Source organism: Xiphophorus couchianus, chromosome 6 (genome assembly GCF_001444195.1).
Source record: "Xiphophorus couchianus chromosome 6, X_couchianus-1.0, whole genome shotgun sequence".
Classification (NCBI taxonomy): Eukaryota; Metazoa; Chordata; class Actinopteri; order Cyprinodontiformes; family Poeciliidae; genus Xiphophorus; species Xiphophorus couchianus.
Window position 1 is genome coordinate 22,273,283 of NC_040233.1, and position 26,528 is coordinate 22,299,810.

At 39.1% G+C, this 26,528-nt stretch overlaps 1 protein-coding gene across 14 annotated transcripts in view; it reads left to right on the forward strand.

The window, feature by feature from the left end:
* Positions 1-26,528, forward strand: part of epb41l3b (erythrocyte membrane protein band 4.1-like 3b) — a 65,190-nt gene that overhangs the window by 37,155 nt on the left and 1,507 nt on the right. For 4 of the 14 annotated variants that reach the window (XM_028019896.1, XM_028019904.1, XM_028019899.1 and 1 more), the window contains exons 10-25: positions 442-539; positions 1,780-1,955; positions 2,888-3,084; positions 3,379-3,978; positions 7,596-7,649; positions 9,753-9,788; positions 10,109-10,174; positions 11,775-11,972; positions 14,250-14,297; positions 14,633-15,250; positions 16,207-16,239; positions 16,582-16,647; positions 18,439-18,522; positions 20,142-20,240; positions 20,422-20,502; positions 21,971-22,086. In XM_028019896.1, coding sequence (XP_027875697.1) covers positions 442-539; positions 1,780-1,955; positions 2,888-3,084; positions 3,379-3,978; positions 7,596-7,649; positions 9,753-9,788; positions 10,109-10,174; positions 11,775-11,972; positions 14,250-14,297; positions 14,633-15,250; positions 16,207-16,239; positions 16,582-16,647; positions 18,439-18,522; positions 20,142-20,240; positions 20,422-20,502; positions 21,971-22,081 — 2,565 coding nt within the window. In that variant the 3' untranslated portion in view covers positions 22,082-22,086. The remainder of the gene's footprint in view (positions 1-441; positions 540-1,779; positions 1,956-2,887; positions 3,085-3,378; positions 3,979-7,595; positions 7,650-9,752; positions 9,789-10,108; positions 10,175-11,774; positions 11,973-14,249; positions 14,298-14,632; positions 15,251-16,206; positions 16,240-16,581; positions 16,648-18,438; positions 18,523-20,141; positions 20,241-20,421; positions 20,503-21,970; positions 22,087-26,528) is intronic. The other 10 variants (XM_028019901.1, XM_028019911.1, XM_028019902.1 and 7 more) reach the window with 9 other exon arrangements.

Here is a 26,528-nt window from a genome sequence, read left to right on the forward strand (position 1 = left end):
CTATCAATCATTTTAATAATAAAATATTCTGACGATTAGTCAATTAATCTGATAAAAGAAATTGTGACACTGCAGATTTTTCATTTAAATACTGAAGCACTTTTTGTACAAAAAGGGTGAAACGAAACCTGTAATTTGAGTCGTGGGTGAAACATGTTTGCAGAAAAACTAAACTTTTTTTTATCTTAAATGGAAAATTTTTATATATTTTGTTCAGTTTGGGCATAATTACAGCTCTGAAAATGTTCTTTTAGCAAATGGCCTTTTTTGCAGTCTGTATACCAACAATTAATTGATTACTAAATTTGTTAACGATTAATTCAATGACCAATTAGTCATGATTAATCATTTCATGTAATATCATTAGGGAATATTCTTCAGGGTTTTAATTAAAATAAAAACAAGGACTGAAGTTTGTATTTTTTGTTGTCTCTGTTGCAGTTTGAGCAGTTTGAAAGTACGATTGGTTTCAAGCTCCCAAACCATCGTGCTGCCAAAAGGCTATGGAAGGTCTGTGTGGAGCACCACACCTTCTTCAGGTAACAGCAGGAAGCTTACAGTACTTCAGGTTAAAAACTATTTGCAAAATCTGCCTTATCTGTAGTGTCTTGGTAAAATGTCTTTACCACTTGAATGCTGTCGCATTGCAACAGAAAACTCCTGCTTATCTATTGAGATGTAATAGATCAATGCAAAATTTCCAATTTGTTCATGTGAGCGATACATTTTCTTCACTCCAGGGTTATTTGTGGAGTCCCGCAGGGCTCTGTTCTTGGATCCGTTTTTTTACTGTATGTTTTCACTGTTATGCTGATGATACTCAGCTATATCTACATATAAATCCTGATGAATCCAAAGTTTTAGGTAGATTACATGCAGGTGTTGAAAACATTAAAACCTGGATGACATTAAACTTTATTCTTTTAAATTGTGAATTTAAATTAAGAATGTCTGAAAAAGAAAATTGAATAATAAAGTAGAAAACCTTTTTGTTATTTTTGCCCAGAACATGTCATTTTAGTCCTACAATAAATATATTTCTAGGATTTCCTTCTTTCATTTTTGGAATACTGTTAATATTAGAAATATCCTGTCCAGGAGTAATCCTGAAGAACTAGTTCGTGCATTTGCTGCTTCAAAGCTAGACTTACGTACTTCTTTGTTATTTTGTGAAAAATTTATATTTAAGGACACCCTGATAATCTGATACTCCTAAATGAAGTACTAACATATGATTCGTAAGCAAAGCAGCTCCATTTATGCTGAAAATAAATCTGGCCTTTTGAAAGCATTTAGTTGCAGTGGATCTTTTATTTAGGGGAATCAGAGTACAGTAGATTTAATGAAAATGTGCGTCACAAATGTTTATGCACTTATTGTTGTGGTATATTACATAAAATCCCAATAAAATACACTGAACTTTGAAAAATAATATATTTCAAGGCACGCTGGGTTTTAAATATTAATGAAGTAAAATGACATTAATTGTCTCTGTGGCAGTATTTAAATTTGAGGGAGCCAAGATTGCTTTGCACTTTCCTCCTGGTGTCACTGTACTTGATCTCCTTCCTGTGAAGCAGAGACTGCTGAGCCTCGTCGTAGTTCATGATGTAAAGTTGCTGCTTCAAGCAAAAATGCGTTCACTCGAGTCATTTGGCGTAGCGAAGCCGGCCTGGGGGCTCCCTGGAGACGCATTTAAATGAGGAGTTTTAGTGCTGTGGCTTAAATCAGTGTTTTATTTCTGGTTTGACTAATGTGCTTGTTTGTAACTTGTCACAGGCTCGTGTCTCCTGAGGCGCCACCGAAGAAGTTCCTCAGCCTCGGCTCCAAGTTTCGCTACAGCGGCAGAACCCAGGCCCAGACACGGAGCGCCAGCGCGCAGATCGCCAGGCCGGCGCCGCTGTTTGAGCGCTCCTCCAGCAAACGCTACAACATGTCCCGCAGCTTAGATGGAGGTCAGATTGTCCTGCTTGCAAACTCTGGATTCAGGCTTGGTTTGTGTTTATTACTGCATCAATGCAGCGTGGCATGGAGGTGAACAACCCTTTGCTGAGGTCCGAAGGAAGCCTTGTGAGAATTCCTCAACTTCCTCTTGACAAAGGGTGTTCAAAGTGAGGCTCACGGGCCTTTTGGGGTCATTGGACTAATTTTGTGCGGTTCTCCTGACCCGGCCACAAAAATTACACAAATTAGGACAAAACTACAACTGCTGACTTGGTTTACCCAAATCTGCTTTTAATTACAGTATTAAAAGGCAGCTAAATACAACAAATGTTTTTAAAATGAAGACTGACCTAGATCCTGTTTAGATGAAGTATTTTTCAGTTTTCTTCAATCCAGCCGAAAATAATCAGCAAATTGGATACCTTTCATTTAACAAGAAAAACCTATTTGAAGTTTTGGATCTACAATCTCATTCTTACAAAGAAATTCTGATTACCTTATTTTTTTAATTAAATATTGTTAAGCAGGTAAAAAAAATCACTCCATTTTTGGTGATTTCAATTTTTAAGGGACATTTTTTTGACCCACATGACAAAAAGTAAATTGTTTTTTAATGTTGTAACTTGACATTTCTGCATTAAAAACCCTTTTGATATTCTGATTTTAGGGTTTACATGAAAAAATTTAACTGCACTCATCAACACTAAACAATCACTCTGTTACATTTGTTCAATGTAGAAAACTTAGTTTTTTTTAAAAAAGAACTACTGAAATAAATACTTCTTAATGACATTCTGATTTATTAAAAGAAAGCAGTATATTTTAGATCATTATATCTTTCATGTTTATGTTTGTGTACAAAACTTATTTTTTTGATTCTTTGTTTCTTTAAAACCGTCGTAGTCCCTGATAATCCCAGATTAAAGACCGTCTTTCTCCTCAGCTCCCATCACAGAGAACCATGAGACTCCCGTGAAAGGCAACGCCACAGACGGGGCGCCCAAAGTCATAGCCAAGGAGGACATCATCACCACGGTAACGACAGAGAGGAAGGCGGAGGAGGAGAATGCGGAGCGGGAGGATGCGCAGGAAGTTGCCGCGGAGACCGACGCCACGACGCCGCTCAGACACGACACGAAGGTAGAGATTTGTCCACCGGGTCTCACTGAGGCGTATACTCAGAGTTCCTGTTTTTTCTTGTTTCCTGTTTTATTTCTTTATTACTTTGTTGATGGCTGATGTAAAACTCCCAGTTGCTTTCAGCTTAACCCTCTGCAGTAGTGAGGCTTCTCATCCTTTGCTTCTTTACTAATTCGCTTTTCTTTTCTTGTCCTTCCTTTGACCCTCACATTTTACTCGTGTGTGCTCATGCGTGTCCCCCTCACCGCCTCCTTCCCCCCTTCGCTTCTCTCCATTCACACATACGTTATCCAGCCCCCCTCCCCTGCGTACGCCAGGGACCCGCTGCGCTCTGAGCTCTCCCTCCCATCGTCCCCCATCTCTTCGACCAAAGTGCGGCAGAGGCGCAGGGAGAGCGGCCGCAAGCGGGCGTCGTCGGTCAGCCCGGCCAAGAGCTGCGGCGGCGGCGGCTGCTGGCGGCGGCAGGCCCGCGCCGACCGCAAGGCCGCTCTGCTGGAGGAGCAGGCGCTGCTGCTGTCCGCCCGCAAGCAGCGCCTGGAGAGGGGTGGGCGGCGTGGGGCGGGCGGCGGCACGCTCTTCTCCTTCTCCCTGCACCTGCCCGACCTGTCCTCCGTCCTGGACGAGGACGGCTACATCACCTTCCCCGATCTGTCTGAGATGCGCTTCGTCCCGGAGTGCGCGCAGAACTTCCTCCCCATCAAGTCGCCGTCCCTCATCCCCTGCTTCCTGTTCATCTTCTTCTTCCTGCTCACCACTTCCTTCTCAGTCCCCTACGCCCTCACCCTGTCCTTCCCGCTGGCGCTCTGCCTCTGCTACCTGGAGCCCAAGGCAGCCTCCCTGACCGCCTCCATAGCCCAGGGCTACCATGACCATGACAGTTCAGAGGAAGAGGAGGTGTGTGTTCCAGCTGACCCCAGAGTGACCTTTTCACGCCTGATTCTGTCCCGTAATCGTTCAGATCTGACCTGGACATCGTGTGTGTCCCAGTGTCTGTCAGTCTCCTACTTTCAGAGCCTCATCTCTGCTGTCTCATCCTGTTGAAACCATCAAACATCACTCACACTGACAGAGATGAACCTGCAAGTCTCGCCATCTCATTTCTGATTGGCTGCTTCACCGTGACGAGAGGGTTAGACACAAACACGGGATTAGTTTACCTGCAGTGGCCTCAAATTTAGTTTGTCACGATCGTGAGCTGTGTTTCCATCAGACCATAAAATTGTGTAAATTGGAATAATGAAAATAAATTTATGCCAGTTTAAAAGAAATTCAAATTTTTTGATTATGTTTGGCGCTAGGATGAGGATGAGTGACTGTTGCAAATTTTTAAAAATGGCGGGTTTGATTCTTGCAACAGAGTGGCCCTTGTGACTCAATCAGTGACACCACCCATTAGCTAGTTAGTAGCTGTGTTTCAACTGACCATAAAATTGCACAAATTGGAATTACTAAAATAAATTAACTTAATGCAAACACCATCTTTGGATAAAACGCTTTTGTTCTAGAATGAGGTGATTTTTCAGCCATGTGAAAATTGATGGTTTTCGCAAACCTCAACAGAAATGCTTTTTTTCGCATTGTGCCAATTTGCACACAGCAGCTTATTGGCAGGCATTGGCACAATGTGCAGCCGGCTCCACTGGAGCTCTCACAGTATTGCACAGTTCATAAAATGTTGTCATTCGAACGTATTGAAGCCATAACTCTTCTACAATTTCCCCAAAATGCCGCTCCCAAGTAGGCGGGGCTTGTCGCTCCAGTGCCTGAATAAGTCGCCGATGACTCTGATGGAAGATGAGCGATAGTGCTGTGACTGAATTATAAATACATCTCATGCAAGTGTTTACATCCATGATTTTAATAACTTATTGTGTGCAGTATCTTTTTTCCGTGTCATTTTAATAGAAACACTGCAATTGCAAAATTGTGTTTTTTCGACATCAGAATATCAAAAGACTTTGCACACGTTTGTGATGGAAACGCGGCTGCTGAAGAGACGGTTTTCTGTTGAGGAGAGTTGAATTTCTAGAAGTGGCCTTTTGTTATTTAGAGACAAATCTTCCTATAACTTGGTCTCTTTGTGCCTAACCCATCTCAACTTTTAACGCATCATCTCTCAATTTCTGACTAATCCTGTTCAGCGAGAACTCAGAAAACGGCAACATCATGTAAAAATATTCATACGCCCTGAATGTTTTCACTTTTCTGCTACTTCATGTTGCAATCGGAAATTATAAAGCATTTTATTGGGAATTTCTGTGACCAACGCAAAGTTGTAGAAAAATAAAATTCCTTTTTTAAATAAGAAAATAAACATTTATTCCCTAAAATGTAGCAAAATAAATATTTTTAGCAAATGCTAAGTCATTTGTAGCAAAGGATGCATCTGCAGGTAAAAAAAAAATACTTTTAACATCAACAAAAGCTCAACTCTTTCTGCTTGAAATAGCAGCATAGCGCTAATTATTTTTTGATTATCAGATCAATAATAGAATAACAAAAGTTGCTTAATAGAAGTTTTTTATTATTGTACAGAATTTGAACCAGGTGAAACTAAAAATGTCACTTAACGAGTTCTGAGTAGAACATATTTACAACAAAAGAGATTTTTCATCTTAAAAGCAAAATGTACATATAAATTTTATAGTTTTAGTTTAATTACTGCTCTGAGTGTGTTATTCTGTTAGAAAATTTTAATTTTGTTGCTTATATACTCAATTTATCAACTATATTAGCTGAAGTTGATGGTTACTTCAATTATCGATTCTTCAAATATCTGGAACATAGATCAGAGTCTCCTCATGCATTTGAATGAAAGAGTCAAAGTTCAGACCTAAATCTAACTGACAATCTGTGGAGAAATTTGAAAACCAATATTCACAGAAGCTCTCTTTGCAGTCTGCCTGAGCTCGAGCTGTCTGGCAAGTAAAAATCCATGCTACACTTTTCAGATATTATTGTAAAACATTTTGAAAGCCAGACCTTCCGCTTCACAATTTTGCTAACTTTGTGTTGGTCTATATGGATAGTTTTGTAAGACACCATATTTAATCGTCACTTAACATCATTTCTCCGCTCGGTCTCCCTGCATCTCTTTCCAACTCAACCGAAGCTGCACACTTTTAAAATCGATCGCTTGTATCATATTTCTGTTGATTATTGCCGTTAGGATGTGTTATTTCACATCCAGCAGCTCGCTTTGCAACAATGAGCTTAATGAAGCTATGCAGAGAGACGAGGATCGTCCACATCATGCATGGAGAGGAGGGGGAGGGCCTGAAAGTCGGGCGACTGTACAGCCACAAAATCTGCTCATCAAATCTGATGATGAGCTTCCTTCTGATACCGTGTCTTACTGCAAATTATCCACAGGTGTACGCAATGCTGATAAGAAGTTTACAGGCAGTCATCGTGAGCAGTGAAACCTAAAATAACTTGGTCTTGATTTTTTTTTTCCCAGAGTGGGAAGGTGATGCAACAAATAATTAAAGCAATTTTAAAACCCAAAATTAAGTAAATCGGCCCACTGGGTCACGTCTGCACACGAGTGGTTACAAATGGTCGCCCCGCTGCTGGGGCGTCGCAATATTTAGCGTCTTTTCAGACAAAAAAAAAATCATTATCAGCAAAATTTAAAACCGGCAGGTCAGCCATATTTAAAAGCCGTGTCCTTGGTTTAGACCAGCTGGTTCAATCAGTGACTTTCAATAGGGCACAAATCCTTCATTTTTAAAATACATTCAGTTGTGTGTCAGAAGATCCTCTCTCCCCATGAATATGTGTATTTATTCTGAACGTATTTCAAGCTGTCGCATCAAAACAGCCCCTTTTACACGTCATTTTGCCCGACATGCAGGTGGCAGCGTTGATCATTCCAGGCTCCACCTATGAATGTTTGATCATGGATATTTAGCTTTCTTATCAAGATTCAAGTGATTTTTTTTAATGCAAGCTAAGAACAAAAGTGTTTATCAGTGGCGTTCTTTTCATAAGAGGGGTTTGAAACAGAAATCAGACACATTTTGTCCTTTGTCGTAAAACTACTTCAACAACAGCCCAACGCTGTCGTCCTGAAACCCAAGTTTCATAAAAAATTTTAACCATTGAAATTGTTTGTTGGGTCACCATTCCACCCTGTAAAAACAACAGTTCAAAATGCTACTTTATAAATTTAAAGATGAGTGTATGTAAACTTCTACCCTGCAGTTCAACGTTGCAGCCTCTTCAGCACAAATTGAGCGACAGTCCACTTTCCGATCAGCTTCCTCTGAGTCTGTTCTGCTTGCTTTGTTTTTCTGTTTTTGTATTGTTTTTTTTGTTTGTTTGTTTTTGGTAAGTTTCAGACTTTAGCTGTGGTCCTTGTCTGACATCAGTGACATCATCTGACAACCTCTCATGTGTGGTAGCAACAAATCTGTGTTGATTATAAATGTAGTTTTTTTTACAAGTTGGGTCCTTCTTCTTTTTCTCGTTTGCATCTCGGAATGTTTTGCTTTGGTCTGCAATCGCAGACCGACAGCGAACGTACGGACTTTGCCTGTGATGGAGAGATGACCGCCACAGAGGTTTGTACGTCAAAAAGAGAGTAAAAAAAAGCAAAAGAAATGCTTTATTTCTACAAATGTTTGAAGGGTAACTCAAATGGTTGGCCTGCACATTTTAGTTCTTGTTTTTATTTTTAATATTACTGTTTTTGCACTTCCTTATTTTTGAGTATCTTCCTTTTTTATAAGTTCTTCTAGTTTCATTTCACTGATCTGTGGGCCTTTCCTTTATGATGCCATTCCTTCAAAAGTGCATTATAGCATGAAGTATAATTAGTTTTATGATAAAATCAAACTTTTGTACTAAATCATCAGTTTTTACCAACTAAAATATGAAATGCATTTAGCAGAAAACCATTTATAGCAGCAAGGACAATTTCTGTTGTTCTTTTTGGATTTTTGTTTATTTCAACGCAACAAATTGTTACCTGGCTCAATATGGGTTCAAGTTGTAGCGTGCTTCAGTCGTAACACAGTTTTTCCACTCACTATGAGATGTTATTTAAAGATAATAAAAGTTTCCACAGTGTCCACTTTAGCTAATGGAAATTTGCGAGAAAGACTGTTTAAGCATGTTGAAAGTAATTTACTTTAATTTTCCTGCTTTGTTTTGTTTGCACTAAATTCAGCCAAATTACAAGTTACAGCATCATTCTGTAATAAAATGGCACAAGTAAAAAACATAATAAAAATTTACTATCTAAAAAAATTGTTTGTTTTTGGTTTTAAAGAAAAAGCATACGAAACTACCACATTTATTTTCTTATAAAATTTTAAGTTGTAGAAATCAGAAGTAAGTACATAAAAATATCCAGATGCACCTTTTTTCTAACAGTCTGAAGTCAAATCAGACCAAATCTTTCTTGTTTTAGGTCAGTTAGAATCAGGGGCGCCTGCAGGATATTATCAGAGGGTATGCACACGTACCTGATTCACACGAACGCAGCCGCATCCCCAATATGCATAAACCTCACAAAACTAACCGCACAAACCTACCCAACACAAATATGATACAGGAACGTGATGCGCATGGCACAGAAACAGCAGATCTGACCCACATGACGCCCAATTTTGAGGAAAATACGCTAAATAATAGACAGAAATGCAAAGCCCACCCATGTGAGACCACGGGAGGATGAGGATGGAGATTTCCAGGGTCAAGTGGTGTGTCTGAGACCTCCAGAGGAAGAGGAGATGAACATTTTGACTAGATTTAACTGTTTAAATCTCCCAGTCTAGTGTGACGTTGGGGAAGCGCGCGGCAGGTGTCACGGTCAATCAATGGAGGAGTGATGGGGTGTCCCGTCAGCGCTTCAATTCCCGAACAGAAAAAAAAACTTGTAAAAGTGCAGACGGACCGTGCACAGGATAAAAAGTTCAGGCGGGATCCACTCGACCTCTCTTAAAACTGTTTGAGGGTTAAAAGTCCGCTTATTCATGTTTAGCTTACAGAAAGCGCCAAGCTGCCAAATAAAAGTAAACGGACCAATAACATTCAGGTTTAGGACGGACATGTGTCCACTTTTAGCACAAAAGACTGTTTTTTTCCCCCTACAGTTCTGTGAATAGCAAAGGGGAAAAATAATAAAAACTACAATAATAATTATATAACAAAAATCCCAAGGTACACACAAAGCGTAGAGCCGAACAGCTGCAGGTGCTACTGGTTAGAATCACCGAAATTATTTCTGTTTGCTAATTGTCACAATAATGAGAGAGAAAACAACATCAGGAGGAACTGGTGCACTTCTATGATAGCAATAGAAATAAGTTTGTTAAATCAGCCAATTGGTCTGATTTAACTTCAGACAGTGAGGAAATGTCTTTTTATTCAGTGTATTTAAACTTGTGGTTTTACCTGTACTTGACATTATGCAGCTCGGTTTCATGTCCGTTTTAAAAGTGAAATGTTTCTCAAGGCAGAGCTTTAAAACTTTAGCAGCCAGAAGTTGTGTGTTTGTTGTGTTTCAAATCTGAAAAATAGATTCTTTTTTCCCTAACATTTGCCTTTAATTCTTTATTTTCTGTCCATTTTCTAATTTCACCATCCACCTCGCCTCTCTTTCATGACGGTTTTCTGCCTCCTCTCACCTTCTTTCTTCTCTCCGTTTTCCTCGCTGTCAGTCGGAAGCTGAGGAAGACTCCGAGATGCGGACTCAGGTACACCGGGGTCGCTGGGTGACCCCGCTGGGTGACCCTGCTGGGTGACTGGAACCAAAATCAGCTTTCGCTCATTGGTTTTCCTTCTTTTCTGCTTTGGTTTTCCTCAAACAGCCAACTAATTGTTCATTTCGTCTGCGTTATCATTCAGCCACACCCAAGAGTCGGATTTTGTCCTTTTTAAGTTGTTTGTTTTTTGGCATGATTGTTTTTCTCTCATTACATTTTAGTTACTCCCATGTAGCAGAAGCCAAAGCTCCCATTTTCTCCAAATAAGAGTTGAACTAACAACTCCTTTGTCTTTTCTCTATCTTTTGCAGTATAGTTTCATAAGACGAGCAAAAGGGGAAAATGTTTTTATCAGGCACAGTAATCTGATGCTAGAGGTTGGTAAGAAATGGAGCACATCTGAAATATGCATGCAGGTGCTTTTAAGGAATTAAAAATACTCCCGATGAGTGGATAAATCAGAGCGTTACGTACAGTTTCCCTGACTGCAGTTTTGAAGTAGTTGCTGCTGTGATCTTTCAGACTCTTTAAAAACAAATAACCAAATTAAACTGGAGTAGGTTTGTTTTGAGATGTGGGAGTGTTGTGCTTAAATACAAAGCATGAAACTTTTTTTTTCTAACTTTTTTCCTCTCTAAATAAGTTGGTCTTAAATGCTTTTAAGTATTTAAGTTTATATTTTTGTTTAAAGGCTGTGCAGAGCCTTTAAAAGTACTTCCCTCATAGTAACAACGTGTGTGTGTGTGTGTGTGTGTGTGTGTGTGTGTGTGTGTGTGTGTGTGTGTGTGTGGGTGTGTGTGTGTGTGTGTGTGTGTGTGTGTGTGTGTGTGTGTGTGTGTGTGTGTGTGTGTGTGTGTGTGTGGGTGTGTGTGTGTGTGTGTGTGTGTGTGTGTGTGTGTGTGTGTGTGTGTGTGGTGCAAGTCTGCAGAAATCAGGGTTCCTACACAGTTTGGGAAAAACCCGGAATTTAACTTTTAATAAGATGAGGGAGAATTCTGGAATAAATTTAGATTATCACATTCTTCAAAAGCTGTACATCCATCTGTCGACCATCCATCCATCACTTCATCATCCCTCTATCCATCCATTCACTATCCTTCCATATGGTTGTTCATCTGTTCATTCCAGTATGCATTCATTCATTCATTCATCCATCCATTTTATATCAACACTGCAAAAACATAAAATCGTACCCAAGTATTTTTGGTTTAGTTACTACTGCAAATATCTTAATACACTTAAAAAAAGACAAAACTAACTTGAAAATAAGTTAGTTTTCTCATGCATAGTAACTTTTAAGCAGAATATAGGAGTTTGTTTTAAGTAAATATTTAATATTGATTTTGTTTTTAAAAGTGCTAATTCCACTGGCAGACTATTTCACTTATAACAAGACGTTTTCCCATTTTAAAAGCTATGAAATCTGGCAATGGAACTAGCACTTCTTTTATCAATCTAACGAATTATTGACTTAAAACAAGCTCTAATGTGTTTTTCTGAAAATGTACTTGTATGTTAGTTTCATCTTATTTCAAGTGTACAAAGATATTTGCAGTAGAAACTAGATAAAATTACTTGGTAAGATTTTGTGTTGTTGCAGTCCATCCATCCGTCCGTCCATCCATCCATCCGCCCGTCCATCCATCCATCCTTCCATCCATCCATCCAGCCGTCTGCCCGTCCGTCCATCCATCCATCCGTCCGCCCGCTTGTTACTGCGGCTATCTTTTTGTCTGTCCCCCAGTTCATCCAATCTGTCTCACTGTAGAATATCTGCCAAAAACTCATATTGAGCTTTTGTATTTGCAGACAGTCTTGCAGATTGTAGCGTTTTGACATGAACATGTGTAGGAACCCAGAGAAAAGCAGCATTCAGATTTTTCTACTTCGTATCTCATTGGGAGATACGAGCTGCTGTTGCGTATATAAAGCTTGACTCCGTTCCCTCCCTCATCGCCTCCGGTTCGTCGGCCGCAGGACTCTGAGCCTCCACCCGAGGTGGTCAAGCATCAGACCAACATCAGCGAGCTGAAGCGCTCCTTCCTGGAGACCGGCAGCAATGGCGGCGGCGGCGCTCCGGGTCTGACGGAGTGGGAGAAGAGACTGTCGTCGTCACCTCTGCGTTCGCCCAGAGGGGACGAAGACCCGATGATAGAGCCGCTGGAGCTGCAGGACGTAAGCTGCAGCCGTGACGACAGCATGTCTGTGTGGGGCGTGGTGTCAGCGAACGACGTCTTTAGTGAGATACAAGCTGCAGGAATCATCGCTGGGTTAATTTTAGGGTGGCGGTCTCAGATTTATGGGACTGTAGATCAGAGTCCGTCGGATTTCCGAGAGTTTTTATAAAACTGTAAAAACACAAAATCTGGTGCAAACATCTTGAATAGACTTGAAATAAGACAAAACTAACTTACAAAGAACTTTTCAGCAGCTTGTTTTAACTAAATAATTCCCTAATATCTAGGAAATACATATTAGTTTTAACTAAGATAATCTGTCAGTGGAGCAAAACTTTTTAACTTACAATATGAGTAAATGTCTTGTTCCATTGGCAGGTTATTTCACTTAAAACCAGCCCTTTTTATTAATATTATAGGTCAGTTTTTGTAGATCTTTCTTTGAAATGCAGTTATTTGCATGAAGTCCTGCTACTGATAATAAATTAATGCTAATATTTTAAAAGCTGAAGTGTTTCTATTAAGCATTATCTGTAAAGATTATACTTAGTAGACGTATAACAGATTACAACCTCGTTGTAATCTGTTGATGACAATGACAAATAAATCTTATCTTATCTTAAAGCTTGTGCCATCTTTATTTTAATTTTAATTTTTTTGTACTGCGGTTCTCATAAAATTCTGACTTTATTCTCATAATTTAAAAAAAAAAAAAGCCTTGTCCTGGTCCTAATAATTGTAAAATCAACTTGAATTCAAAGTCCAAATAAAGTTGTCAAACACTTGTCAAACAAGATGGCCGCCTGTGGCGTGCTGACCTCACTCTGAACGGTGGAAAAAGAAATCCAAATTTTCCACAAATTAAATCTTCAAAAGCCAAAAACTCGACTCATCGCCCAGCCCTAATGCTAAATCTTTAACACAAACTTCAGACTTGCTTCTTTTTCATCACATTTTCTCACATTTGAGTGTTTTTGGATTCTAGTGTCTTTTTGTAAGTGTAGCTGCCAGTATGACCAGCAGTCTGTCTGACTGTTTGTTTGACTTTAGGGCTGATCTGGACTCAAATCGTCAGCTGGTCTGTCGGGTTTTGCTTCGAAGTATTAGTCTCTGAACAATGGGACGTAAGGCCGTCATGGGAGGAGCGCGGCATTATTGATTCTGCTTCTGTTGACTGTTTCACAAAAAAGCTCTGAATTTCTTTCATTGCTTTGTTTGGATGGTATGTTTTCCACGTTGGAGAGGCTTTCTGTAGAAACTGATGATCCAAGTGGAGATTTACCCCAGAAATATTGAGTTGGACTCCGTTAAGGCAGTAAATGGCAGAGAAGAAACTGACGGTTTGGGGTTAAATGATGGTTTTTCACAGATTTCTCTATAGAGTTGCTGGTATTTACAGATTTACAACATTTTAGACGCATTTAGACTTTCTTTTACAATAAAAAGTTCTTATGCATATTTATTTAGACACATCTTATTTAGTTTATTTAAAAATTATCCAGTTATCAGCCCTATTGAGAAACACTGTTCCCCTTTCAACACTTTTCATCACAGTTTGTTGTTTTAAACCTTTCGGTTGTTTCCCTGATTGTAGATATGGGCAAGTTTGGACAAATAGCTGTGATTTCAGTATTAATGAAGATAAAAACGCATCAGCCCCCTCTGAAGGGATGTTCTCTTGTTTTTCTCATTTTGAACAGACTAACAGAAGTAGACGTCTGTCCTTATCTATGCCACAGGAAAACAAAAGTCAAGAATTTCCAATGAAGTTTCTGGAATTACAAGATTAAAAAATTATTTTTTCACATGGAATGTTTTTCCAACACTGAGTAAATATTCTCACGTCGCAGGTTTTGTACATTTTAAGGTTTCTTAAATGTTTTAACATTGTGTGGTGTTTTTTGTTTACTTGTTATTTTTACAGTGTTCCTTAATTAACTTTGCACTTTGTGTTTTCAGTTCTGTTACTGGATTTGTCACATGATCTCATCAGCAATTGGTTGTCATATGAATTTGTCAACTAATAAAATCTCTAATCTGATATCAGCAATAAGTTTCACATTTTGACTAAAACTGACTGAAAAAATAAACCTAATATATTTATTGGATACACTTAATTAGATTATTTGTAACAAATTAAATTTTTTAAAAGCTGAATAATCTTTTTCTTTAAATGCAGATCTTATAGCAGCGCCTGTGGTGGAGATTTAAACCCTGAATGTTCCCCATTTGATTTGAATGTTTTCAAACTTTCTGTATTTCCGTTTCCTTTCAGGCGAAAGATGAGCAGACGGAGCAGGAGGCGGGACCTAAAGACACTGTGGTGAGCTACTTCCTGTTTCTGGGCATTTTGGACATTTCTACGTCTTGTTGTGTTGCTTTTGCTCTTCTTGTGTCTTTCCAGTTCCACATGTATGTAGATCCTACTAAATATGATTTTAATTAGTTAATTAATCTGATGTGAAAGTTAGCCCAAACTCCCAACCGTTCTGATCAGATGAAGTTAATTATATTTTTATTATTGAAAGCTAAATTGTATCCGGATACTTGTGGTGCTCTGCCTGTGTTTGTGCGTCCGCCTGGTTCTCGTTGCGTGACGCCTTCTGTCCTCTTAACCTGAGCCGTTCCTTTTTTCCAACGAGTGGAGTTTCTCTCCAGGCGGCGGTGGGATATCTGGTGAAATACGTGGCGGATAGCGTTGTGACAGACGGGGCCACCTCCTCGGGGCCCCATGGCATTAGCCTGTCCACCACCATGGACGACGACGTCTTCGTGGACGGGACATTGAGGGAGGAGGCGGGGGGCAAAACCCAGGACTCCCAAGAGGAGGAGGAAGAGGCATCGGACAAGTCAGCGACGAAGCTCAGCCCTGGAGCGGTGAGACAAGAAGTGTCGCAGGCCATCAGCGACAAGAAAGGCACGCTCATCATCTTTAAGCAGGCAGAGAACAAAGAGGACGAAGAAACGAGCAAAAAAGAAGGACTGGTGGACCGGGCGGAATCGGAAACCGACGGCAACAAGGAGCAGAAACGTCAAGCTTCACTAAAAGCTGAGATTAAAAATGGCGACGTGAGTCAGATTAGAGGCGTCGACTCGCCAAAGAAAGCGATGGCGTCGTGGATTTCTGAGGAGAAGGTGGAGAGTTCAGAGGTCGTCAGCGTGTTTACAAAGGAATTGAAAGAGCTGAAGACTTTGGATGAGCCGCAGCAGAAAGCCGAAGGAATCCAGCCGAAGTCGAGCCCGACTCACGTTACGGTTTCTGCGTCCTTAGCTGTGGTACTGTATGAAAACCCAAAGCAAACCGCCCTTCATGCCCTACCCACCCACAACCCTCCTCCCCTCCATCGCTGCATCGGTTTAACAGAACAACCCAGCATGGCTAATAATCCTTCAGGAGGCTAACCGCCACTTTCTGTTGCTCGTTTTTTAACCCAAAGTCTTTTTTTAAGGTTTGTTTTGCATTTTATTGAGCAGCTTTCCATGCTTGAGCAGCTCTCCCATCGACGAGGAACCTACCAGGAGCTCTGACTAACTTTTGTTTGTTTTTTCTTTTTTTTTTCAGCTAAATTATTCCTTCTTCTCATTTCCCTTAAAGGGGTGCCTTCATAGTAGCGGTGCACCGATTGCAGTTTTCTGGCCAATTTACCTTTAAAAATCCTGACCTGCTGATTAAAATTTTGGCCAATACCTTTTTTTTTTAATCTGAAATGTTACTAAATATACCAAGAAAGTTGCTAAGTTGGCAACAGTGAAGTGACTGTTGTTAACTGCAAACATGCAGACATGACGTGCATGTTTGCATCTTCTGCTCTCGCAGGGATCAGGAGCGGACAGTGGTTGATTTTTAGAGCTTTGCTGCAGTAGATAAGATCAGCTTCACATGCAAGTATCGGCCGATCTCCCAAAAAATGTTTCAGCTGGCCGATAAATAGGTGCACCCCTACTTCATAGCTCCAGTTGTAGCTTTTCCCACCACATCCTCCAAAATCCCCACCTCCACCCTGAAGGACAGGTCATTAATCTATTGTATGGATCTACCTGAAAAATCAGTGAAATGTTTCCAGTGGATTCCATATCCAGATTTTGTGCTTCATATTGGTTTTTTCATACAATCAGCTGCCTTCACATCTTCCTCCTGTTCTGACCTGTTGCTGTTCACTGTGATGTCTTGTACTGTCCTTTCTTCACTTTTCCTCTCTGTCTTTTGTGTTCACTCATCGCTGTTTCACCAGTCTGCGCCTGGATGGGTTTCTCCCTCTCACAAGGTGAACGCCAGCTCTCTGGATCATGACAGTGCCTTGCAAAATTATGAGAAGTTATCTGTAATACACGGTGGTGGCAGCATCCTGCTGTGGGAATACGATCACACTTTTCCAATCAAACGTTCAGGATTTCTTTCACCTCTCTGCTACGTTGTTTTAGCGCATAAAACACAGATGTTTGTGGCTACATCTCGACTTTTGCAAGGTGCTGCGTCTTCATTGTATCCAGTGAAAATTAACTAATTCAACATTTTTTTCCTTCTTATCAGGAGTGATAAGAATCAAGACTGTGATGTTTGAAGTTGTGATGCAAAACTTGAACAAGGGTGCGTCTGTCGTTCGCAGGTATCAGCTGACCAGGAGAAGGCGGTGGTCGTTACTGAAAACGAAGCCGAGTCCGCAAAACCAAAGGTCAGTTTTGAGCACTGCAGCCTTCAGCTTAGTTTGCAGTGTTAAAACAGTCACCATCAGAAACTATTGATCATAAATGTTTGTTTTTATGTGTGTGTTTCCACCAAACTGCATGAGGACTCCTGGCTGTTTGTTTTTTCTGCAAACATCAATTAAAATGCAGAAAATAGCAAACAAACAGGAGACTAAAAGTTCAGGGTTACATAATGGAAACACGCCTTAGTGGTAAAAAGAGTTTTAGGAAGTAACGTAAAAAAAAAACCAGTAGAATATGTAATTACTGAACCACACAGGATGCAAAATCAAACAATATTCCATAAATCCTGCCAGGCGTTTTATATTACTCTACTAGGAAGAGGATCCAGTGAGTGAAACAACTTTCCGACTGTCATCCTTCCCACCAGTTCCTCTCCAGTTGACCCACTCTGATCAGTTACCACTAATCGACTCGTGGCAGCTGTCCGTTCTGCAGCTGCTCAGATCAGAGGGCCTGTAATGTGATTGTGGTGCAGACAGTTAATGGAAACCTTGTGATTTTGGCTCGTCAGCAGCTTCGTCTTCACTGGATGACGGAGTAATGCATGACTGCCTGCTTGTTTGGAGATTTCAGTCGCTCGGTTTCCGTCTTCGGCTTACACGTGGAGCTTATTTATCCTAATTTGATGTCATGTGCGTTAGAGGGGAGGCTGCTTTAAAACGAATGGAGATGATGGAGTGAACACTTGTTTATTTCCATTAGGATGTGTGATGCTAGAAGGATCTGGAATAGGAGTTAAATATTTTCCTGAGTAAGTTGAGAAAAAGCCATCGTGTGTTTGGGGTGAGGAGTGACTCGCCTCTCATCGTGATTTTGCCATATTTTCTGTAAAGTTGTCAGCTTGCTGCTCCCTCTTACTTCCTGTGATCCTCGAAACAGGAAGTCGAAGCTGTGATGACCCCTCTGTTGACCCCAGGGGTGGGTTGGCTTCAACCTACTGTTTTTTTTTTGTCACAAAACACAGAAAGGAAAAAAAAAAGTCAGATATTTTAAATGTTGCATCTATCATCCGACTGTCTCTCCTGTATTTCCTTTCTTTTCTCCTTTTTATTTTCTTGCCCTACTTCTTCCTTCCTTTAATTTCTCTTTCCCTTCACCATTTTTCATTTTTTTGGTTCCTTCACTTGTTATTTTTCCTAGTTTACTTTTTTTTACTTCCTTCCTGCTTTGTTTCCTTCATTACTTAGATGCTTGTTTTGTTTGTTTTCTTCTATCTTTTCTTACTTGGAAAGAGGGAAGTAATTTACTTTTCTCCTTCTGACTTGCTACTTTCCTGACTTCATTCTTTTCCTGCTGACTTACTTGTTTCCTTTTCTCTAGTGGTTTCCTTCCTTCTTTCAGTTCTTTTCTTCATTATTTGTTTCCTTTATTCCTTTTGTTTATTACTTTAATTACTTATTTTCTGTAGTTTTTACTTCATTACTTGTTTTTGTGTTTCCTTTAGTGGTTTCTTTACTTCCTTTTATTACTTGTTTCCTTCAGTATTTACTCATTTCTCTTTTTTTCCTTCTTTCTCTTCTCTGGATTTTGCAGGTTTAGTACTTACAGCCTGACCTCAATAAAAATGTCTCATAATTTGTAAATATTAGTGTTTATACTTTAAAAATTTTACCTAAATGGTCGGAGAACTGTGGGAATTTGAGTCTGGAAAACTGTTCAGTTCTGACACTAAGATGTGTAGGAAAGCTGGATCCCACATGGTTTTTAGATGTTCATAGTTTTTTATTTTCTATGTTTCTTTTTTTATGCTTCAGGCTCCTGACGGAGTGGAGGTTGCTGCCAAAGACGTGCCTGTGGTCCACACAGAGACAAAAACCATCACCTACGAATCGGCCGAGGTAAATTTAAACTCTGTGAAAGCTGCTGATCTGTCCTGGGGAGAAAATGTTCGACTGATTGACCAAAAAAAAGAGGAACCGAACACGAGGTGCCTCTTTTCGCTGCAACGTTCAGTGATGTTTTTTTAGATGAGTCCTTTAAGCTTCTGGGATGATCGAGTCTGCTGGATAGATTCAGTCGTTTATGGTCCGTCTGGCCGTTTCCAGTCAGAGAGCCATACTTTCCACAGCTGGGCTCTTTACGATCAATAACAGCGATCTTAAAGCTGCAGGATGTTTCCGCTGGGCACTTGGTGACATCATGTCCGTCTCATCGCTCTGACCCAACTGGAGCGCCGTGTGCATCGGTCAGGCTAACGTAGAGGAGAAGCCGCCTCTGCAGCCTTTTATGTGACATTCAGTCGGTGCTGAGCTAGTTTATCAGGAGAACCTTAACACCAAATTCGGTTTATTAATCTGTAATTTCTTTAGCATTGTTTAATTTTTAATGTGAGACGTTAACCGGTTTGGAAAGTGCTTGATGTTCAAACTGCAGTTTTGTTATAAAGTCTAATCTAATGTTTGATTAAAAGCTTAAATTTGGAAAACATTATTTACAGTAGAAACCAGATATTTTCATACACTTAATAAAAAGACGCACTCATTTTGTTTCCCACAGTTTGAAGTTAAGTCAGAGTAAACTTTTCTTAAACTTTTGTTTTAGGCCGGTTAGAATCATAAAATTGTTTCTATTTATTAAATTCCAGAAATTGAGATAATTTTTTTTAGGTATTTTTATTTTTGTAACTTTCTTTATATTTTGGGTTTAAGCAATTAATTAGTGCTGAAACGTCAGTTACCCTAACATAATTTGTTTCGATTGTTTCAAACAAATCCAAATAAATTACTTATTGATCTGTGTAATTGAAATAAAAGTTGGTGTATATTTTTTACGTTAAACATTGAATTTGTTTTATTTGGTTTTTTTTATTTGTTTTGTTCTCGGACCAGTCAGGTATTTAGGGGATATTTTGTTATATATTAATTTAACTAGAATATTATCACAAGACTTTTAATAACAGTAATTAACGATATCACACAATGGTGAACTGAAACTATATATATTTTTAAGTTGGTTTCAATTCTTTTAGTTCACTTTTTTTATCCCGCCATCTGATGTTAAATCAGACTAAACTTTTTTTGTTTTAGATAAATCAGAATGTCCAAAATGATTTCTATTTTCTAAATGCAAAGAAAACGTAGCAAGAAAAATTTTATATTTCTTTGTAGCTTTCTTTGTATATTGTGTTATAAGCATTTAATTTGAGCAGGAAGGTCATTTACCTTAATGTGATTTGTTTGGATTGTTTCAGTGTAATGAATATTTATTATTCCTAACTGTTCCGTGACTTAATGATCTTATATTTTATACTTTTAACAGTTATTATAATTGGGTAATTCTTTTGTTAAATTAGTGTGTATGGCCAGTCTGCGACATTTCAAAACATAAAATGTTGTTATATTTTATCCTCTCCTGTCATTTCTTTATTAGAAAAGAAAATGGGCAAAATCTAAATGGGATCTGGTATAAAAAAAAAATTTATTTTTGGGATTTTAATTTTATTTTTTTTGTCTGACAGGTTGACACGAACGGAGACGCGGACCCCGGGGTGCTGCTGAGCGCTCAGACCATCACCTCGGAAACCACCAGCACCACCACAACCACGCACATCACAAAGGTCAGAGGGCATCCACGGTCTCCTTACCGCTGCCTGCCAAACCCAAAATCAAACTATTTTCTCAGAACATTTCTTTAAAGTTTCTGCAACAAGTTGATATTCTTGAACTAAAACTTATCTTCTGTATTTATTAAAAATGTTTTGATTCAGTTTTTAGAGGTTCTTGTTTTCTGTTGATCAGACGGTGAAAGGAGGAATCTCAGAGACTCGAATTGAGAAGCGGATCGTCATTACCGGAGACGCAGACATCGACCACGACGAGGTCCGTCTCGGTTCTACCATATTACCTCTAGAAAGTTAATAAATGTCAGAAATTCAATTCAGAGAGTGAAACCTTTTTGTTGAGTACAGTCATTACACTCAGATATGTCTCAGGTGTTTGTTTTGCATGATTATGGCTCACGGCTGCAGAAAATACAGGATAAATACAGATTAGAAATATATTTTCCTATTGGAAGGTTAAATCCTCTTTATAAGGAAGCCATGTTGTCAGGAATCATAGTTTACCTGTTGGTAATCACACTAATATTTTGATGAGTAGGAAAACAAACATAAAATCAAACTATTTCAAAGTGTCTCTGAAATATGAACAAATGGTTTTTTTGCGTAATTTTAAGTTCTAACTTTCTGTTTTAACTTGGAGGTTTGAGGAGAAAATCAGGGTTTCTATTCAGTCTGGGATTTAATTTCAGTATCTTCCAAGTCTGTACGAGAAAACAAAAATATATATATATTATTATGGAAAAATATAATTTCCCAGATTTTATTCCCTTTCCAAATGTCAGAGGTTGCGTCCTTCCTTGTCTCCTTTCCTCTGTGTTTTCTGATAGTTTTTTTATCCTGCCTTTCTTTCTTTCTTTTTCTGTCCTTCATTTGTTTCTTTCTTCTTTCTTTCTTACTCCTTTTTGCTTTCATTTATCCTTCCTTACTCCCGCTGTCATTCTTTCCTTTCTTTGTGCCCTTACACACTTTCTCTCCTTGCCTTTCCTTCCTTCTGTCTTGTTATTTTTGTATCCAACCTCCTTATGTCTGTTTTTTGCACTCTTCCTTTCTTCTTCCGTTTATCATTGTTCCCTTTTTCCCCATCTTGTCTTTCTTTCCTTCTGCCTTTCCATCCTTGTTCTTTGCTCTTCCATTTTTTACTATTGTCCATCCATCTGGGTCATTTTTCCATTTCCTTCCTTGTGTCCTTCCCTTGTGTTCATCCTTATTGTTTTCATGTCCTTCCTTCCTCTCTTATGTCCTCCCTTTTCCTCCTTTCTTCCTTCCTTGTGTCTCTCTTTCTGAATAAAATGTGAAGCAACCCGTCAGCCTAAAAGAAACAAAGTTAGAAGCATCACAGATGTTTATAAATCCACCTGGGCTACTTCTTGGTTCTGCTGCCATAACAAGATTCCTCTCTTAAAAATATATATTTTTTTATTGATTTTGTGTAATATTCACTTATTAATTAATTAACTCAGTTTTGTTTTTAATCACTGTAACCCATATTCATCAGAATGAATAGAAATCAGCGCTTTTTTTAATATAATTTTTGAATTAATTAACTTCTTTTAGATTCGGCTTTGATAACAAGTTTAGCTTTTCCAGCTGTGATATGATGTGAACGTGTGACTGAGTTCTGGATTAATGGCAGATCTGACTATAAGGTGACTGACAATGCAACCGCTCTTCCCCGTTCTGTCTCCCCCTGGTGCTCCCCTCCTGCCACTGCACCCTGCCGTACTCAGGCTCTGGCTCAGGCCATAAAGGAAGCCAAAGAGCAGCACCCTGACATGTCAGTGACCAAAGTAGTGGTGCATAAAGAGACAGAGATCACGCCAGAGGAGGGGGAGGACTGACCCAGGTAAGACCCACCCGGACCCGGATCCCGTTCCCCAGCCTGCGGGTTTTCATTTGGTTTGGATCGGCCCGCTTCTGTCGCGCTCGCAGCTTGTTGCATCGCCTTGTTGGGCTGCTGGTGTTTGTTCTCACACAGGCTGGATCACAAAGCCTCTGCTTGCAATAACAAGGCTTTAAAGGGGATCTTTCATGCAAAATTCATATTTTGCATGTTTTTGTACTTCCATTTGGGTTTCTGCTGCTTCTAAAAACAGCCCAAGCGCTTAAAAAAATAAACTCCCAGCTGGTTTTGTATTTTGTTGTTCTTTTTTTAATAGAAATTTATTTAATATGAGAGTAGAAAATGCATGGTGTGGGACAGACAAAAAAAATTAAAATATATAACATAAACAAAGAAAAAAAATATTGTGTTAATGTTTTTTAGTGTCTGGAAAATTAGCCGTTTCAAAAACCTCCCAAATGTAACATCGTAAATCAGCGGAACTCTGCGCGTTACCTAGCAACCAAGCGGAACCCAGCCTGTCACCTAGCAACCCAAGCTGACCTCCATCACCTTTGGTCAGCTGGTTTTACTGCTGTATAATGGCTGCTGGAAAAAACAAGTGTTTTATTGTTGACTTACCATCCAGTAACCCGTCGCTCTATTCTTGTTGGTTGTGCAGGAGGCTCCACTTCTGCTTTTCAAAGATGTACGATTGTTTAATAGCACCTCTATTTGCAGCCATTTTTATGCGCGAGTGTAAACGTTGAGTTGGGGGGGCGTGGCCAGCAGAAGCTTATTTGGGTTAAAAGTGACAGGAGGCCCTAAAGCGGCTCATTCTGAACTGATCAGACTTAAATCAAATTTTCTAAGAATTATGTTCAAATCATTTAATGAACATGTTTCGTACAGCACAAGAGAGCATAATAGGTTAATCTCATGTGGATTTAGGTCCAACACTCCCCCCTGGTGGACAAAAAACAAACCTCTTTAATTTGCAACGCTTAAAACAAGATAATTTGGGCAATTAAAAATAATCGTTATTATTAAAAATAATAATTTATTATGATAAAATAATCATTACAATCAGACGTATGATTAATCATAATCACACATCAATCACACAGATGAGAATAAACCATTTGCAGTCCTGTTGTTGTCTCTACAAGTAGAGACTAAATACTGGCTCAACCGGCTGCTGATCCTCGGCTCCGAACTGCAAACGCACCGTCACGCTCTGAAACCTGACGCCCGTTTACACGATCCGCTACTCGGGAAGCCTGAGGAAAATCTGACTGGAAACGCCTCGTCCACAAACCTGAGTGGTTTATTTCCTCCTGCAGGAAACGGCACCAGATCAGACCATCAGGGTAGAGATTTACTTCATCTCCCAATACATTACATTTTCCACCTAAACTTTACAGGTTTTTTTAGTTTTTATTTGCACCGTATTTGAACCAAATCACACATGTTGAATATCAGGGTTTTTACAGTGAATATATTAATAAAATCAATTAATGTGAGAGGGAACATTGATGAAGTTATGTTAAGCACCAGTTTAAGTCGTATGATCCATTAATTTTAGAATATTTTTCACCATTTCTGTTCAGGAAAAAATGTAAACTATCAGAAATTCTCAGGATTGCAAATCACTAACAGGCTTTTAGTTGAAGAGAATCAGAGTCATTAATGTTTAAATCTGTTTGTTATTAGAGGTGATTTTAATTCGGCTTCATAATGTAAACGCTGTGAAATAATCTTCTATGGCTGGCGGGAGTGAACTCTTCATCCTCGGCTCTGAGCGAGGAAACAGGAAGTTTGAATAAAATATAAAGAACCAGATTTTTATTTTATTGCTGAAAATCACAGCGTTTGGTTTTGTTGACTAACTTCCCTGTTTTTTTCTCGCTTTTAAACCATAAACTTCTGTTAATCAGAATAAAGCTGATTTTAAGCATCTCTCTTCCTTTTCTTCTTCTCTTATTCTGTATTTCATTCATTTCTTTCTTTTTACTGTCGTTTCTTCTGGTTTCGTATCATTCTTTATGTCCAACCTTCCTTTCTTCTGTTCCTCTTTTGATATATCTGTTTTTGTTTCTTTTTCTCTTCTCCTTCCTTTCCTTTTTCTACTTCTCCTCTTTATGCTCTAGCTTTATTTTCTCATCATGTCCTTCCTTCTCTTTCTTTTATGGCTTCCTGATGTTCTACTTTATTTTCTCTCTTTCTGTTCCTTTTCTTGCTTTCCTTTCCTTCAGTCTCCTTGTCTTTTTGTTTTTTGAACTTTTTCCTTCTGTCCTTTTTTCCATTTGCCTTTTTCTAATCCTTTTCCTTCTTAGTTTGTCCTTTTTCGTTCTTTCAATTTTTCTTTTTCTTTCTATCACTTTCCTTTATTTCCTTTCTGCCTCTTTCTGCTTTACTTTCCTCCCTTTTTCTTCTTTTTAATATATATCCTGACTTTCTCTTTGCCCTTTTTCTTTTTGTTTTTTTCTGTTTTTCTTTTACTAATTTCTATCCTTCCTTTCTAATCTTTTCCTGCATCCATCCATCCATTTTCTAACATCCTTGTCCCCAGTGGGGTCGGGAGGTGCTGGTGCCGATCTCCAGCTAACGTTCCGGACGAGAGGCGGGGTCACCATGGACAGGTCGCCAGAGACAGACAGGACAAACAACCATTCACACACATACTCACACCTAGGGAGAATTTAGAGAGACTAATTTACCTGACGGTCATGTTTTTGGACTGTGGGAGGAAGTCGTAGTACCTGGAGAGAACCCACGCATGCACAGGGAGAACGTGCAGAAAGACCCTGGGCCGGGAATCGAACCCAGGACCTTCTTGCTGCAAGGCAACAGTGCTACCAACTTTTCCTTTTTTCCATTTTTTTCTTCTTTTCTTTAAGTCCTTCAGTTCTTCCCACTGTGTAAATGTTAATAGTTCAGAGTTCACTTCAGTTTTTTAGAATTAAAAACTGAAGTGAACTCTGAAAAGTTGATTCTGGAAAAGTCCGAAGTCTTTTAATGAACGATTGGAGTAAACAACCAAATAAACATTATTATTTGGGCTAATCAGCAAAATAAATCTAATTTTAGTGAACAGAAAAAATAACTTTTAGCATTTCAAAGTTGAAGTGTGAAGATACTGAGTTTAACCTCCAGCTAGAAAAGTGAAAAGCAAACTGCGTTTGTAGAAAATGGATTATCGCTCCTTGTTTCTGTGTGTCTGCAAACTTCCCAAATGTGTTTGAACTCGCCTGCCGCCGGCAGCTTGAGGGCTCCGGCAGGTGTGACGGCGCCTGAAGAAACTTGTCTTTTCACTCCGTCTTCTCTGAGCGTTTTCCTGCTCCGCCCCGCGCCGTCCTGCTCCGCGCAGCGCCGCTCTGAAGCTCGTTTCGTTTGTGGCTGATCGGATCCCAAGGCGCAGGCATGCATGAGGACGCTTTGCATGACTCACCGGATAGGAACGCTTGGCTTTGTTTTTGCAGCCTTCATGTCGGGGTGTGTGTGTGTGTGTGTCGTTTGTTTAATGAGTGTTTCAATAGCATTAGCAACACTGTACTGAATATTTTCTCTGTTCTTTTGGAGACATTCTCGTCAAACACACACAGTATTTGGAAGTAGTTGCAATATATGAAGTTGTTTCTTTATTTAGTTTATTTTTAGGTCGTAAACATTTATACCCAGGGTGTCCATAGTGAGGCCCGGGGGCCTTTTGTGGCCCTTAGGTTGATTTTCAGGGTCCGTACTGGTGACTAAAGTCCTGAAAATACTTGAATTTAAATTAGGTGTGTTTTTTTTTGTTTGTTTATTTTGCCGTTTCCATTAACCTTCATGCGTCTTTGTTTGTTTTTGTTTCTGTGCTTCTGTTGATGTGGGTGAAACTGTAGCAGCCCTTCATCTGGCCCGCTTTCACACTGCAAAAACACAAAGTCTTACCAAGTATTTTTGGTCTAGTTTCTAGAGCAAATATCGTAGTACACTTGAAATAAGACAAAACTTACTTACAAGTAACTTTTCAGTAACATACAGCTCTGGAAAAAATATATGAGGCCACTTAGAATTATAAGTTTATCTGATTTTACTTTTTATAGCTTTGAGTAAAATGAACATTGTTCTTTTATTCTATGAACTACTGACATGTCTCTGAAATTCAAAGCAAAAATTTAGTATTTATTTGCAGAAAATAACAAAAAAGATGCAGTGCTTCCAGACCTCAAATAATGCAAAGAAAACAAGTTAATATTCATTTAGAAACAACAATACTAATGTTTTAACTCAGAAATCAATATTTGGTGGAATAACCAGGAGGTTTTCAATGGGGTTTAGTGCAGTGGGCTCTTAGTTTTTCAGAGAACTGTATGAACTTGTTTTAAGTAAATATTTTTTTAATAATGATAAAAATAAATACTAAAATAAAATAAATAAATGCAAATTATTTCACTATAACCAGACAGTTTCCCCATTGTTAT